The 17,822-nt window shown below is 40.8% G+C and overlaps 1 protein-coding gene across 2 annotated transcripts in view; it reads left to right on the top strand.

The window, feature by feature from the left end:
* The window catches only part of ldlrad3 (low density lipoprotein receptor class A domain containing 3), a 72,646-nt gene that overhangs the window by 2,329 nt on the left and 52,495 nt on the right, over window positions 1–17,822 (top strand). For both annotated transcript variants that reach the window (XM_052060122.1, XM_052060123.1), the window contains exon 2: window positions 15,073–15,219. In XM_052060122.1, the coding sequence (XP_051916082.1) occupies window positions 15,073–15,219 (147 nt within the window). The remainder of the gene's footprint in view (window positions 1–15,072; window positions 15,220–17,822) is intronic.

Genomic DNA, 17,822 nt, shown 5'->3' on the forward strand with positions numbered 1-17,822 from the left:
TATGAGGATAAGCGGATTAGAAAATGGACGGATTGGAAAATTATTGTGCTAAGATATCAAAATGGGTATATAATTGAAAGAAGAGAGTTCAACGTTACCAAGTCAATGTTGTAACTTGCTGTTGGTTCAGTGAACTGTGTCAGTGCTTTATTAAATAAGTTTTTGTTGCAGCTCCAAAAAAAGGAGAGCTGTTTTGTTGTTGTTGTTGTTGTAAACACACACTTTATTAATGGTTTTCACAGTCTCAACAAACGTCTTTGTACTGACAGCTGATGCTTCTGTTTGCATTTCCTTGAGCGTAGCTCTATCTAGTGCATGCATTGTAGATTGCATTTTATGATCCGGTGCGTCCATTATATGAAAACAATTACAAAATAGGCCATTCATTGAAGGTGTGCCTCATATTCCAGTGTGCCTTTTAGTGTGGAAAATACGGTTTGTCCTTCTTCACTTGCCATACGGTGTCTATACGTAGGAATCTCAACGTTGTGTAATGTGCCAAAACTGCGATCAATAGTCACCCAAATTAATGTTGACATATTTATGCTCACATAAATCTTTGACATGATTGGAATGATCGGCCAAGTCCAAGAAATTTTAGTGTTTTCCTCTTCATTTAGGCTCTCACGACAAAGCTTATGTCACTTCACTTTTTTACGATAATGTATTCATGCAGGCATTAGCATTGGCCTTTATAAAAGCAAAAGCAAAAAAATTTTTTTTTTTAATTCTCTTTTATCCGCTACATTGCCGAGATATCAGATAAGGTGCAGATCTGCAGATCCTCAAAAGCAGGTGGCTTGGACTCCAGTGCAAAAAATATGATCAGGATATTCCTAGTAAAAATCTGAATCCATGGACAGTACAGTAGCTGTGTGTTCATGAACTAAACTTGCACAAAAGGTTTGTGTTTTATAGATAGAGCACTCATGTTGTAACCATGCCCTACCAGGCAGCTAGTCCCTGCATAATTTCTCTGCCTCATTGTCAAATCTCACTAATCTCACATGAAGTGATTTACTGTTGTGCACTTTTAGAATTTAAACACCCTCTATCTGGAAATTAAACTGCAGCAGCCTCACATCATTGCATCTATGAAGCCACGATCATAATAAGCAAGACGATAAAGGCATGCTTTGAGCCGTAAAAAGCAGAAAGAAATATGGAATGATAAAACACATGGCATAGTGAAGATAAAATACTTTTTTTGGGGTTTGATATAAAATTGAATTCAATGGATGACCTATTCTTGCTTGAGAAATACGCTTCTGCTAAAATACAAAGAGCATACTGCTTTAAATGCAACAATCACTAAAGGAAGCAACTTATGCTGATTTTCAGTATGTTCACTACCAAACCACATTTTTTGAGTTTGCAAGGACTAACACAGTCTAGAACGATGTCATGACACTGGTGTTAATGAGCTGGAGCTTGTTTTATTCTTACAACACCACATCAGCTTCAGTATTCTCTGCTTAAATGCTTTGATTGCTGCCCTTTATCTTCATTAAACATGCACTCCATGAGAAAAGGACGCTGTATTTGTCCCCTGTGTTGTTTTTGCTGCCCAGGCAGATTGACAGCTGGCCAGCCTGCTGTCCCCATTATCAGCAGTCATTTGCTATTTTGTTGTTGTCTCATATACACCATGGCAGGCACTTTAGCTGCTGACAGTCTATTTTAGACTGAAATTTGGGCAATGGATCCAGTGGCGTACCACTCAAACAGTACATCAAAGAAGGGTTAAACCTCTCAAAAGGTAATCAGTATAGAATGTAACCCCCCCCCCCTGAAAAAAAATCTTAATTTTATTTATTTATTTTTTTGAAGACCCTTCAACACAAGGAAAAGGCAATGCATGAATAGCACAAGTCAGTTTTTAACTTTTTTTTCAGAAAAAACAAAAAATGTAAATACATTCTGATTGTCTTTTATGTATTCATAATTTCATTTCAGGAGGCTAGTGAACTGTTTAACGAAGGAAGCAGATATTTTTTGGAAGACGTGGCTAGTGACATATATATATGTGTGTCTGTGTATGTATGTGTATATATATATTTATATAGAAGAAGAAGAAGAAAACCTTTATTAGTCTCACAATGGAGAAATTCCAGATTCACAGCAGCAAAGTTATGAAAGGAAGAAGTAGAACAACAAAAAAATAGGAGCTGCTGGAAAGGCAGCCACTCTCGCGGCGCCATTTTGAAGTCAAAATAACAAAAATAACAACACAACACATAGGACAGAGACAGTCGTGCAATCTTCACCACTTTTCTGCATACACTTTGTTGTCTGAAGCAGTTATAGATGAAAGAGGAGAGGATCAAAGTGTCCTTTCTCCAGTGGATCAGAGACGTCATGCTGAAAATGTGCACACGTCTGCTACAAGCTAAGTTTTGAAAGCAAACACAAAGCTGTAGCATCCATTGACGAAAAGAGATTAGTTCACTTCTCTTGTCCCACGTATTCCGCTTCAAACTCCAAGCCGCGACTCCCAGCTCCAAATCCGCATCGCTCGCTACGCTATAAACACAGTATATATATGTTAGAGCTGCCAGTTTAGCGCGTTATTATCGGCGTTCATTTAAATGAATTTTAACGTGATTACTTTTTTTCTCGTGAGATTGATGCAGCACACGTCAGCGGATTTTACGCTGCTCGATAAATAAACCGGAAACAAAACAACAAGCGCGCTGCAGAAGTCCATGCCCATGTCTGTTTTGCCAGCCATGGCAGCGCGAGACACCGAAAACGGATACTTAAAGAGTTTATGAATGGAAAGCTTACTTTTAAAAAGTTGCCAGATAGTACCTCAGACAAGACCAAAGTTACCTGGATTTTTTGCAGTCGTAAACTGAGCTATCATCATAGCACATCGAGTCTGAAATACCACTTAATGGACAAGCACACATCTGATGTGAGTACTCTGCCCCCTCGTCTAAGACAGACAGCAATGGATCATTTCAAAGCGCAGAAAATGGATAACACGACGAAGAACAAACTTGCTGAAGCCAAATGTGTGTATGTATTGAATCGAATTGAATACAACTTTATTGTTAAATGTGTATGGATGTATGTACACATTTATATTTCTGTAGTCTAGATGAAAACATTGCAGCAAATAGTCACACATTTGTAAATTCTTGACCAGCATGTGGCCTGCACAGCCTGTGATTGGGTCAAAATCAGTCAAGCAGGTAAACCTCTAATTTCACCGTCATGGGCTTCTCATCAGCACCGTGTCCTCTTTGGGTCAGGGTCTCATCTGCCCTGAAGGAACAGCACAGTCACTGATTATGATGGATCATGATAGAAACCTCCTTGACTGACCTCTGTTGGCAGTAAAATTCTTCACTGCGCCTGCACACCCTCAAACATTTACATGAAAGCAAAAAATGAAAAATAGTTTTTTTGTTTTTTTGGGGAGCGGGGGGGGGGGTGTCATTCTGGATCGTAATCTTGTCGGATGTCATCATACAAGTACTCCGCAAAACAGATGTCCATCCACCGGTGTATCCAGATTAACAATTGAAATGTTAAGCAATATTAAAGCCAGATGGAAACAAACTCTTGCTGGGAACAAACATTACTAAATACAGCTAAATTTTCCTTTGACTTTCATCGGGGCGGCATTTGAATTATTCATGTGCATGCATGCATCACGTGGAATAATACACATGCATGGGATGCATACAGACGTGAACCCTTACATGTCGTATAAATGGAACAGTTGATAAGATAAGATAAGATATCCTTTATTCGTCCCACACTGGGGAAATTTACAGCCTCCAGCAGCAAGAATGTATGTAGAAAGAAGAAAGGAGAAAGAGAAAAAAAAACAAACAACAAACATCTTTCAATTAAATACAATATGAACACAATGGATAAATCGCAGTACTATTTACAATTTTACTTCACATAATTTAATTATTATTATTATTATTATGATTGTTATTTTTTATTCATCAGCCTGACAGCAGTCGGTAGGAACGAGCGTCGGTATCTCTCCTTCTTGCAGCGCGGGTGTAACAGTCTCTGGCTGAAGGAGCGACCAAGTGCTGTCAGGGCGGGCTGGAGGGGGTGGGAGGGACTGGCCATCATAGCTTTTAGCTTAGTTAGCATCCTTCTGTTGCCCACCTCCTCCAGAGTGTCAAGGGAGCAACCCAGGACAGAACTGGCCTTCCTGACCAGTCGCTCGAGTCTCTTTCTGTCCCGGGCTGAGATGCTGCCTGACCAGCAGACAATGCCATAATGGATGGCCGAGGCCACCACCGAGTTATAGAACGTCTTAAGGAGTGACCCCTGAACCCCAAAAGACCTCAGTTTCCTGAGTAGGAAGAGTCGGCTCTGTCCTTTCCTAATCAGGGTGTCCGTGTTTGTAGACCAGTCCAGTTTGTCGTTCAGAAGAACACCAAGGTACTTGTAGGAGGTCACCCTCTCTATGTCCATACCCTGGATGTTCATCGGTGCTAGTGAGGACTTTTTCCTGCAGAAATCCACAACCAACTCCTTAGTTTTCCCAGGGTTGATCTGGAGGAGATTCTGCTGGCACCAGTCCACAAAGTCCTTTGTCAGTCCCCTGTACTCCCGATCGTCCCCTTCTGTAATGAGGCCAACAATCGCAGAGTCAGCGGAGAACTTCTGAAGGTGGCAGTTTGGAGTGTCGTGTCTGAAGTCCGAGGTGTAGAGGATGAACAGGAATGGAGCCAGAACAGTCCCCTGCGGCGCTCCAGTGCTGCAGAGAAGCCGGTCCGACTCACAGCTCTGCAATCTCACGTACTGTACATCTGCGATCCTCATGCAGTCCTAAGCGGTCTGCTGATGTGCAGTGCGAAAAGAATGAATCAGCCTTTGTGTTCTGTCCAGACAGACTGACAACCAGTGATAAAATCACCACGTTGCCTAGTGCGTATCTCTTTGATGGTATAGGAGACACCATTCATTCATTCATTCATCTTCCGAGCCGCTTGATCCTCACTAGGGTCGCGGGGGGTGCTGGAGCCTATCCCAGCTGTCTTCGGGCAGTAGGCGGGGGACACCCTGAATCGGTTGCCAGCCAATCGCGGGGCACACAGAAACGAACAACCATCCGCACTCACACTCACACCTAGGGACAATTTAGAGTGTTCAATCAGCCTGCCACGCATGTTTTTGGAATGTGGGAGGAAACCGGAGCACCCGGAGAAAACCCACGCAGGCCCGGGGAGAACATGCAAACTCCACATAGGGAGGCCGCAGCTGGAATCGATCGAACCCGGTACCTCTGCACTGTGAAGCCGACGTGCTAACCACTGGACTACCGGGCCGCCAGGAGACACCAGCATCTCCATAAAAGAGTGCAAGACTGCGAATGCCCAGCCTCTTGAGAATAGAAGACCGTCGAATTCAGGGCTCCCCAACCTTTTTTGCCCCACGGACCGCTTTATGCCAGACAATATTTTCAGGGGGCGGCATTTAAGGTATGGAGGAAATAATACGACAAAATAATATGGTATGAGCTGCATGAAAACGGTGGCGTTTTCGAAATATAATAATAAACACAAGGAGCGTGTAATCTGGCCGCAACACTCATATCGCAATGGTCATGTTTAATGTCTTCAAAAAAGGGTGCAATGCAAATTCAAAGTGCATGAAAATGACGACTCACCACAGCCCCGAGCTTGATTTTCTGCAACCAGACAGTCCCATCTCGTGGTAATAGGAGACAATGACATCTCAAGTGTGTGTTTTATGTCCAGTCTACTTCGTAATTTTGCTTTAGTCGCCGTTGCTGCAGAAAACCCCGCCTCACACAGGTAGCATGTCTGAAATAGCAACAGTGCTATTGTGGCGATCTCAGAATATTAATATTCATTAATCCAGTTGGCTCGAACATACTTTTAAGGTCGCCGTCATTTAGGATCTCCAGCGTTTTTTTTTTAGTTTTTAGTTTGTTTTTTGTTTGTTTGTGTTTTTAGCGTAATCGGTCACGCTTGACTTGTGTCTAGCGTGACATAGACGGATGTAACGGAGAATCCGGTAATTTTTCAAAATAAAACATTTCGTATTCCGAAATAAATAAAACGGAATAGAGGCAAGTTCTTTCTGTGCGGCCTGGCACTAAATGCCCTGCGGACCGGTACCGGTCCGCGGACCGGCGGTTGGGGACCACTGGTCTAATTAATTTGAATGTCCACTCTGAAGTTGCCCATGAATCTAATGTGCGTTTCTGTTTTGATGATGAACATTGAAAATGCTTTTAAAATGATCAATAGTGGTATTATCAGTTTTATTTCCTGTCTGTGAATTGAATTTCAGTGGGTGACGCTACACTGGAATTAAGTCAAAGTTCTACTGCTAAGTTTAAGTACAGCATTTATGAGAAGTAGGGTCATGTAAACACATGCATAAATATTGCTTCTTTTTATTTGAATGAAAATGTGATCACGTCTTCTTTGCAGCATACAAAATAAATGATCTTTTGTCAGGCCTTATTTATTGCAGATAAACTGATTTACCAATCAAGTCACTGTCAATCTTTCACATAAAATTACAGTATATGCATTATGTAATACGTACTCCTATTCATTAGTATTCATGTTCATGCTGTTATTCCCCCCCCCTCCTTGATAAAAAAGGAGGGGGGGGGGGTGACCAGAAGATGTGCTGGTGAGGCTTCCTGAGAAAGTTGGTCGCACCACTGCTACCGGTGGTAAAGTAAGTGGCAAGTCTTTTGGGAAGGTCAGAGCCGCACGCTAACCGATTTCGCCACTGGACAGAACAAGCACGTACCTGTATATGCATGTTGCAATGTGATAAATTTCAATGATTAATTCTTGTCTTTCAGGATGATTATTATGCTGTATTTATACTGTATTATTTAAGCCTTTAAGAAAATGTTCTTTATACGTACTTTTGTTTCATGATACTTTTGTTTTTATTATTCTATGTAGTAATTTTTTCAGTACAAAATTTTCGTGAAAAGTCAACTTTGGGCATTTTCTGTGTTTTATATTGTGTTCGAGCCATTCTTTATGTAAGGATTTAATGTAATGTAATGCACCTCAAAAAAAAAAAAATCACAGTGAGACAAATTTACTTTAACCTCACATCTTAGCCCAGAGACTCTCAATGGATTCACATCGAAATATAATTTTACTGTGACCTAGCTCTGACATGACCAGAAGAACACATTCACTACCTATTGCTCTTATGACATTTCTCGGCCTATTCATGTCTTTGCTTGGCACGTCACCTCTGTTTTTGAGTTGGCCTTTTACAGAGATCACATAGATAGTAATCTTTGGGGAATTACCTTTCGGAACAGCATCATATGCCAGAGAACCCTGTTCAAACCCTGTTCAATAGTATTTGCCTTTTAAAACCAAGCCCTTCATTTGGTTGTTGAAGTACGCACAAATAAAAGCCTGACATAATTACTAAGACACCACACACTATGGTCATAGTCTCTCTGGTGCAAATCCTCTTTTCTGGAATTTTCTCTCTCTCTTTCTCTCTCTCTCTCTCTCTCTCTCTCTTTGCCTCGCTACACAATTCGGAGTTAATTGCTGGTTTTTAAACGAGAACATGGACAAAAGCGGTCTATTTAGTCTTATTTAATGCATCACTTTTTGTGCTAATGGTTTTTCTTCTGTCTCCCTCTTGACATATATTCCTCTGATGATTCATCCTGAATTTAAAATGCTAAAAAAAATTAAGGGAATTATTTTTGGATTATATACTGTCACGTCATTGTTTGTGAATAAACTAATGTAATGAATAATGTTAAGAATAAAAATGATTAATAGAAAGCCAACCATTTTACCCGCTAAGAAATGGATTCATAATGGCAGTGGAGTAACGAGAACACTGATCTATCCATTCATCCATTTTCAACACCGCCTATCCTGTTCAGAGGTCCAGGTCGCTGGAACCTATTCCAAGTGACTTTGGGCTAAAGACCCACCCTAAAACTTGCCATTTACACTCACATTCACACCGTCACTGAACGAACACTGCTTGCACCCATGAGGCGAGTGTACACCATTCGTGACTGGGCTGCACAAAAGTAGCGGATGACTTTCCTCAAGTCAACTCAGTCATGTGTATGGCCTCCATGTTCTTGTATGAACTGTCTACATTGCTTTCGCATTTTTCTGATGACAGATGGCCTCCCGGGTCTAGATGGACTCAATCAGCTTCTGGACTATCTGTGGTGCAACATGATTGCAGTGAATACATCCATCCATCCATTTTCCGAACCGCTTAATCCTCACCAGGGTCGCGGGGGTGCTGGAGCCTATCCCAGCCGTCTTCGGGCAGTAGGCGGGGGACACCCTGAATCGGTTGCCAGCCAATCGCAGGGCACACAGAAACGAACAACCATCCACGCTCACATTCACACCTAGGGACAATTTAGAGTACAATGATATAATATGTCCCAGAGGTTCTAGATTGGATTCCAGTGTCATCAGAAGCCTTCCTTATCCAGAGATGCTGACACACTCTTGTCTCACTCTTGAGGCATTGTCTAGTACCAGAACCATCTCACTGCAACAGCATGTAATGAATATGTGTTGTAAAACTGTCCGTTATTCCTCACTGGATTCTTCCAACAATACCCACTATTGAAGTCAGCGGTGCCCAATACGTCGATCGTGATGGAATAGAAATGGAATCGAATACTATATATATATATATTTCAACCTGTAGAGCCCATAAAAAGCTTGCTGTTAGTATGAAAGTGAAATACTGATCACAGGAAGTATCACAGAATTTTTTATCCATTAAGGTTTGGTCATCAGAAATATATATATTTCTATTTATGCCAACTCTGTCTAGTGACAGGGAGAAAACTCAACGTTCTTTCATTGGATTGCATGAATTACAATCGGCCTGTATATCCGCTGTTGTCACTCATAGACATCAACAGAATAAGTCTTGGCTCCCTGCAAGGACTGCATATCAGCTTTGTGTTCAATTGAACAAGCCCAGATTTTGCAGTGAACATGGCTTGACACTGCGACAGATATGCTCGCAAATGCGGCCAACTTTTCAGTGTGTGCTAATCGAAATTTAATCTGGTTGTTCAGCATCAGTACATGTTTTAATGCTCCTAGCGGTACATACAGTGAAGGCGATCCAACTCTGTGTCCATGTAAGAGGCAAAACATTGATTACTTAGTTATCTGTATCTCTGATAATTTTAGGCAAAGCCGTTAAGGACATAAAAGCCATGTTTTGTTTCATTTGCCTCATGCCAAATGTGTGGCAACTGAATGAATGTGCCCGTCCCTCAAAATGTGTTTGAAAGTGGAAACAGCATGACTGGAAAACTGTTCCAGGCATTGTCTCGAAGCACCCATATGCAAGGAAATGACAAGTTTTGTGCACAACCAGTTCGGGCATCGGCCAAATAGTGCAGAGGTCCAGAGTTTGATTCTGGCCCGTGAACTCCATGTGTGGAGTTTGCGTGTTCTCTCCTGTGCCTGTGTTGGTTTTCTTCAGTTCTTCCGGTTCCCACCCACATTCCTAAAACATGCACAATACTGTAGGTTAATTGACCACACAAAATTGTCCCTGGGTGTGATTGGGAGTGTGAACGGTTGTTTTTAGAATAGGCTCCGGCACATCCACGTGGCTCGTGAGGATAAGTGACTCAGATAACGGATGGATGGATAGGACTTGACTCCTATCTGTGACTGGCTCCAAGTTACTCCTAAATTCATTCAGAAGCTCCAGAATTGATTCATTGAATAGAAGATATGACAATTTTGTGTTCTTGGGATTTCAAAAATGTTTGCCCCAGCTTATGAGTTCTCCTCACCACCTCTCGCACAATTCTGTCACTGCTTTCTGTGCTGGTTTGCACCTGCCTTTCAGACACAATATTTAAAGATTCAGAATCAGTCATTCTGATTTATCTCAGGCGTGATCTCATTGCATGCCCTACATTCACCTTTTTGAATGTACTCCTTCCAGAAAATGCAAAATGAACTGCACGGCAAATTTGAGTGTTTGTGAAACAACAAAAAAGCAACCGAAAAGGCTAAACATAGAAATGGGAAACCCATAGATTGTTGGAGGCAGGGAAAGGCTGGGAAAGCCAATTACCTTGTGCATCCATGTTTCACTTTACTGTCTGTTTGCATTCATGGCTTCCTTCTTCTAAACCTGACCCTCATTAAGGCCAGACTTGATCTGTTGCTTTGTGAATTCCTTTGCCTGCGTACCTCTGCAGGGTGCCTTTAATGGAAGAAGGCCAGCTTTACACTAGTGCTTACTCTAACTGCAGGCTTCAGTGAGCTTCAGGAATAGACTGGAGCATCTTCTCTCTTCATACACGTGCACACTGCACACAAATGCACTAATGTACACACACGCTCACGGGGACAGCAAAATCACCTCCTGCTGCTCCACAGAGCCTGATTATGTCTCCAGCCCATTGAGAGTAGTGTATAATTTAAAAAGTGTGCTCTTTACCTGAGAACTTGTGAAGCCTGAGTATTGTTATTCAGAGCTTGGTAATGAACTTATTCTTTTCCCTTGTTCTCAAAACTTCACACTAACAATTGCAATAACATTTTTACTCACTCAATTTGCATTCCACTTTACAAGTTGCCTGATATATTTTATATATATATATATATATATATATATATATATATATATATATATATATATATATATATATATATATATATATATATATATATAAAATATATGTGTGTGTGTGTATGTATATGTATGTACCGTATTTTCACGACTATTCGACGCATCGTACTAATGGCCGCAGTCTCATTAATGGGTGACATTTCTGTATTTTACACATACACAGGACGCACCGTACGAATGGCCGCAGTTTTACAGTAGTAAAACATACGCCAGCTTAAACATACGGCATGCATGCGCGCACTCTAACACGTTAGCTTGAAGCATACGGTAGCATGCCAAGACATACAGATAAGATAAAAACACGTTTTTAAAAAGGCAACGAAAGCAGAACTGAGTTCGGGTGTATTTTATTTAGCCATCGTACAATGTTCTCACGTTTTTCGATCAATCATCACCCAGAAATCCATCAAAGTCCTCATCCTCTGTATCAGAAGCAGAGGACTGCACATCTCAGTTGTCATTGAATGCATCACATGCTAGTGTGAGTTGCTACGCATTGCCGAGCGGAAAGAAGGAGTAGCAACAGCAAAGTCAACATTTCTCTCATGTGAAGCTTTCCCACATTTGAAAGTAAAGAACAGAGCGAAACATGGTGGCAGCGCGTGTGTGTGTAGAAAGAATTGAACGATTGTGCAAGTACCGTAATCCATCAAAAACGCCGCGTTCCCTCTCGTTGTTGCGTATTGTGCCGTAACTCGCCAAGCGCTGCCTCTCACTCTTTGTAAAGTTGTGTTTGTCACCGATCATCCATTGTTCCCATGCCGTTTGCAACTTTACTTTGAACGCCCGGTTGATGCCAATGTCCAGCGGTTGGAGTTCTTTAGTCAAGCCTCCGGGAATAACGGCAAGCTCGGAGTTAATTTGCTTGACTTGTTTTTTTCACCGCTGCTGTTAGATGGGCACGCATGCCAAAAGCATAACCGGTGGCTTTAAGTTTGAACTGAGCTTCGTAGGCGTGTCTTTTTGTCGAATTTATTTTCAGGGGTTCTTAGAAACCAAAACCGGAGTTGTTTTGCAACAATGCACATTGCCACACTCTATACAAGTGTTGATACTGGCTTGAGGCGTCCACTTACACGCCCACCCTTCACCATTGGCGGACTAGCTTGCCTGTCCTCTCTCTCCCTCTCTCTCTCTCTCTCTCTCTCTCTCCCTCTCCATATATGTATATATACACGCCCACCCTTCCCTGATTGGCCGACTTCTTTCCCGCATGCCTGGCCACAGTCACTTCCGCCTTTTCTCTACATAAACAGCGTGTCGGCTGTCAGTCAGATTTTGGAACTCAGTGCATATAAAGGACGCTCCGCACCATAAGGCGTCCTGTCCATTTTGGAGAAAATTTAAGACTTTTAATTGCGCCTTATAGTCGTGAAAATACGGTACTTTATATTGTCACAAAATCAAGTACAACTTTATTGTCAAATGTGCTGTATGTGCATACAGCACAGATGAAATGTCTTCCCTCTAACAACATACAATAAAATAAAATGCAATACAATACAATACAAAGCGCTGATTTATTTTGTTATCGCTTATTTTATGAATATTTATGAAGCCTGATTTTCATGAGTCACTAGTGTGGACCAAGATCTGATCAAAGCCACTCTTCCCATCTAGTGGTGATTTACCATGTTGAAATCCTTCCAAAATCATTGATACTTACGGAGGAGCTGCGCGAAGCCCTTTATTAAAATGTTATTTGAAAAACACCAAAAAGATCATTTTACCTTATGTCTTTAAATTAGTTGAGCATTTTAGACTGTCCTAATGCAAACCCATTCCTCAGAACTCCAGACAAGAAATACTGCATCGGCATCTTTTTCTAATTATTCGTTCATGAGCATGCATGGCATGACGATGCTCTCCATTTGTCCTAGTCTCTGCTGCCATGATCAGGCTTCCACAGAAGAAGGTCAAGTTTTCACTAACTTTCTCAAGACGTTTCAGTCAAACTTGAAGTGATTTCCGCCTTGAGCGTTGTACCGACTTTGAGGCTTAACGTTTCACTCAGAGCAAATTACATTGTTTTCCAAATCATGAAGCAGGGGCCGTTTTTTTTCTCGTCCCATTTTCCTTAAATAGAGTGGTGTCTTGGAAAAAATAAAATAAAAATGCCACTCAATGAGCCAAATTCTATCCCATTGTATCATAAAATAATTGGCAATCCTTTTCAGCGATTTCCATGGGGTAATTTTTACAATCCTGGAAAATGTGCTGTCAATAAAATAATTTGTGAAAGTTCTATTTTCATAAAGAATGAACACATAGTATTAGTTCTCATACTTGTGGCATTTCTCGAAGGCAATTTTAACATAGTAAGTCTAGTTGTAGTTCCACATACAGTAGGTATACTGAGTGTGATACCAGAATGTTCTGATGCCCATTGGTGTAGAGTCACTGTGAAGCCTCATGAAAGAGTTGCATCGAATAATGTGGGGAAGCTTGAAAAAAAGGTTTTCGTATTTTGTGAAAATCCTCTTTTGGGATTCATTTGAGCATTCCTAAAATTGACCCAACTCTAACTGACAGATGTTAAATTGGAAATCTTTTGTTTTTGACATAGCAGCGAGCAGAGCATCCATTCATCTATCCATTTCCTAATCCGCTTAACCTCACAAAGGCATGCTGAAAACCTATCGCAGCAGTCTTCAGGCAGTAGGCGGGGGATACCCTGAACCGGTTGTCAGCCAATCGCAGGGCACACATCGACGAACAACGATCCGCGCTCACACCATCGGACAATTTAGAGTGTTCCATTAACCTCCTTCAAATTTGAATGTTTTTGCTAAAGCCTTAATGGACAATGGAGGTCCTGACCGAAAGACATCTATATTACAAGTCTGATCATTTTTAAACGGCTTACTATAGAAATAATTTCATACATCTTTTCCCATTTATATGATTTGCATTATTCTATTTAAAGCCTAGTGGGCTGCAGTATTTCTCCTCGTAATTACGCAGATGCGCATCAAGATCTCTCTTTGTCTGGCCTCTTATTATGTGTTTCAGCATAATTTTGTCCTGCAAATGCATTTAACATGCTCATAAAAATATGGAGATTATTTTCACCTTAAGTAAGTTTGCATTTTTTTTTCTGCGGGAGTTCAGCGGGGGACCGCACCGGGAGGCGCTCCACGGCGGCAGGGATGCAGAAGCGATCCCCCGCCTACTCATTGGCCAGTGGTTTATAGTACAGTGCGGCGCATATATTTACAAAATAGACCCGGTAGTCCAGTGGTTAGCACGTCGGCTTCACAGTGCAGAGGTACCGGGTTCGATTCCAGCTCCGGCCTCCCTGTGTGGAGTTTGCATGTTCTCCCCGGGCCTGCGTGGGTTTTCTCCGGGTGCTCCGGTTTCCTCCCACATTCCAAAAACATGCATGGTAGGCTGATTGGACGCTCTAAATTGTCCCTAGGTGTGAATGTGAGCGTGGATGGTTGTTCGTCTCTGTGTGCCCTGCGATTGGCTGGCAACCGATTCAGGGTGTCCCCCGCCTACTGCCTGGAGACAGCTGGGATAGGCTCTAGCACCCCCCGCGACCCTAGTGAGGACTAAGCGGTTCAGAAGATGGATGGATGGATGGATAGATTTTTCTTCATAAATCTGAGCATGTGGCTCTTAATCAGGTGCTGTCTGTAGCCCGGAATTTACGGTATATGCTTGCTACGCAAACAACATGGTACATTCAGGTCCCTTTTTCCGTTCCACACCGCACTGTTCTGCACATTAATCATTTTTCTTCCATTATAATGCTTTAAAGACTGAGAGAAGCCAAAATCAAGATTACATTTAGATTAATCACCCAGCCTTAGCTTCATATAACACTGGATGTTTAGAATTTTGAGGTCAAAGCTTCCCCACTTGTTTTGGGGTTTATTTTGAGTTATTCCTGATGTCAGGAAAAGCTTACTCTTGCACATTTTTGCAATTGGAGTTAGTTAGGCCAATAGGTCACTAATGGCTACAAGTCCAAAATCTATTGGCAGCAGACCACAGCTCCTGAGTCTTCTAAGTGCAATGAGGCTGGCCAGCCATGCACCCATTTACAGCAATGCAGCATAACCGTTTCCTCTGGTCAGTGCGACACTCATTATTGCTTGCTCCGTAGTGTCAGATCTCAGCTAAAAGGCCATGTTTCACATGTATGCCTATTAAGCACAGTCAAATGCCCCAGACAATGCCTCAGTCTGTTTACGAAACTCCAGTCAGTGCATAAATATGTCTTGTTTTCTATTTTGTGGAATGTTTATTTTTTGTGATATTATAACCATTTTTGGCCAGAACAGGAATCAGCAGTATTAAATTTTTATTATGGATGTTGACTATTTCATAGATGCAAATGAAATCCACCTTGCAGTTAACTTTTTTTAACGGAATGGTCATCAGTCTCTCTTGTGTCTGCTTTTTTGTTTTCAGAGAGCCAGCTGCTTTCAGGGAATAACTTCACCACAGAGTGCAACATCCCTGGAATTTTCATTTGTGGAGATGGGAAGTGTGTCCCAGGAGGGTGGCAATGTGATGGATTGCCCGATTGCTTTGACAAGAGTGACGAGAAAGGCTGCCGTAAGACCACTTTATTTGATTGATCATGGTTTCGTCAATCCTGCCCCTCAACAGAGTATTTGCGAGCATTTTTACTATGCTAAGTTTTGAGAACGGGGTAGTTAACTGGTAACACAATTGTAAAAACAAGAACACTTCTGAGGGAGAACATGAACGAAAGAGGGCAACCCCCCCCCCCCAAAAAAAAACGGTGAGGACCCAGTTAAAAGTAAAATGACCATTTTTATTCTTTACTTTATTTTTTACATTGTTCACAGCTCTCATTGATTGTGCAATAATCTAAATGTAACATGTATTTGTTACATATTTTTATTCGAGCTGTCAAACGATTAAAATATTTAATCTAATTAAAAATGCAACTGTCATAATTAACTCAAATGAACTAAAAAATTAATCGTGATTACTCACACATTTTTTATCGTTTCTGAATTTCCTTTTACATTTTTTGTCCTATTTTTCCCCATTTTAATGCCCTCTTCAACTTGGAATCATGAATCAGTTTTCTATGTGCCAAATGCAAATGTTTACTGAAATAACAATTTCAATTTTCAATTTTACATGAACATTTTTCACTTGAAGCAGTTGTTCACACATAATCTCTCACACAATATTACTGTCCATCAACAACAGTGAAAAAAAATATTTTGTCACACAACAGCTGCTTTAACAGCTTTTTTAATGAAATCAAAACAGAGCAATATAACATTATAAAGTGCACATCTAAGGTAAACTATTACTCAGCCTATAGTGGATTTAAACCATGGTTGCATACTTCATTTTTCTCAAGTTTGCTTTGAACACAGCAGTCTGTTTCTGTATGTTTGTTGGAGAATAACGAGACCCCGGACACCAGTGTTCGTTATGTGCCGCTGTATTCAACACTGCCGGCCGTACAAACAAGCGCAAGCACTTCCCCCGTGCTGCTGGGGCAAACCATTCTGAAAGAGGGGGGTTTCACTCCCCCTAACAAAGTCAGGCTATGTTGATTATGTTGGCCCTTCTTGCGCCGAAGTCTCTCTACGGTTTTTGTGTCTACCTCATTTCGGATGACTACACTTGGTTCGATGACAACACTGGAGACGTTTAATTTTCGCTAGGTCGCTACAACAGCAGCGCACTGTCACTGTCAAACGAACACAGAGAAGCTCCACCCGCTCTATTTATATGGACACGGAACGCTGTAACCTTCCACACAAAATAGTTCCAAACAAGTAACAATCGCGTCAGTGGCATACATCGTATACCTGTATGATACACACAGAGAGAAGAACAGGTAACTTTGGTCTTGCCAGTGGAGCAATCTGGCAACTCTTTAAAAGTAAACTTTCCATTCATAAACTCTTTAAGTATCCGTTTCCGGTGTCTCGCGCTGGCTGGCAAAACGGACATGGGCGTGGACTTCTGCAGTGCTTGTTGTTTTGTTTCTGGTGTATTTATAGAGCACCGTAACATCCGCTTGTGACGTGTGCCGCGTTAATCTCTCGAGAAAAACTATAATCCCGTTAAAATTCATTTAAATTAATGCCAATAAAAACGCGCTAAACTGACAGCTCTAATTTTTATGCATTTTTATGCTTTAGAAAACAGTTATGCATTATGAATGGGGGTAGGGGGATGCTTGGAACGAATTAGGACATTTACATGGCAAATGCCTCCCTTCTTCCCAAATTTCTAAATAAGACATTTCTTCCAGAACCAATTCAATTAGTAAGTAGAGGTACCGTTGTATTTCTTGTGTTTTGTCCAGGTAATCAGACATCTTTCCCAAGTCCAAACATGTATGCTAGGTTTATGGATGACTTTGTCTGTTTTGTTTGGTTGTTTATTGAACATAAAACATATACAGTAATAATTTGACAGAAAATAAGGTAGATAAAAAAGTAAAAAGAAAGAAATCAGTCTTCATTCAACACAGTTATTATGTTCAAGGGAGTAGGATGAAGTAAAAAAACTTATCTAGTCCTACCCCGTTATGTGTTTATATCTACTCAATCATTTTTATATCAATCAGAAAAGAAAAAGTAAAGTAAGTCTCCATTAAGGCTCATACTTTACCCTTAACCGTGATATTTTCACAACTTTTGGTTTGTATCGGGATTATATACATCCTCACCCTGGCACTCTTGTGTCAATTTTCTCTTGTATTCATAATGATATTTCAATACCTTTCTCTATTTATCAATTTTCTCTTGTATTCATAATGATATTTCAATACCTTTCTCTATTTATCAACTTAGTTCTGATTTATCATTATATTTAATGTTTAGAATTTATCATTTTAACTCTGATTGATGTAGGTTGTTTGTACTATTGTTTTAAATTTGTTTTTGAAATCAGCAAGCGATTTACTCATTTTTAGGTCCGTTTCAAGATTATTCCACATATTAACACCTTTGCTAGATACACTTCTTTGCTTGATGTTTGTTCTTGTTTTGAGTTTTTTGAATAAGTTGGTACCTCTTAATTCATAGTTGCTTTCTCGAATTTCAAAAAACTTCTGAATGTTTTGGCAGAGCAGGTTATTGTGTGCTTTGTACATTAATTGGGCGATTTTAAAGTCAACCAGGTCATACAATTTCATCGTATTTAATTTGATAAATAGT

Source organism: Hippocampus zosterae, chromosome 3 (genome assembly GCF_025434085.1).
Source record: "Hippocampus zosterae strain Florida chromosome 3, ASM2543408v3, whole genome shotgun sequence".
In the NCBI taxonomy this organism is placed as follows: Eukaryota; Metazoa; Chordata; class Actinopteri; order Syngnathiformes; family Syngnathidae; genus Hippocampus; species Hippocampus zosterae.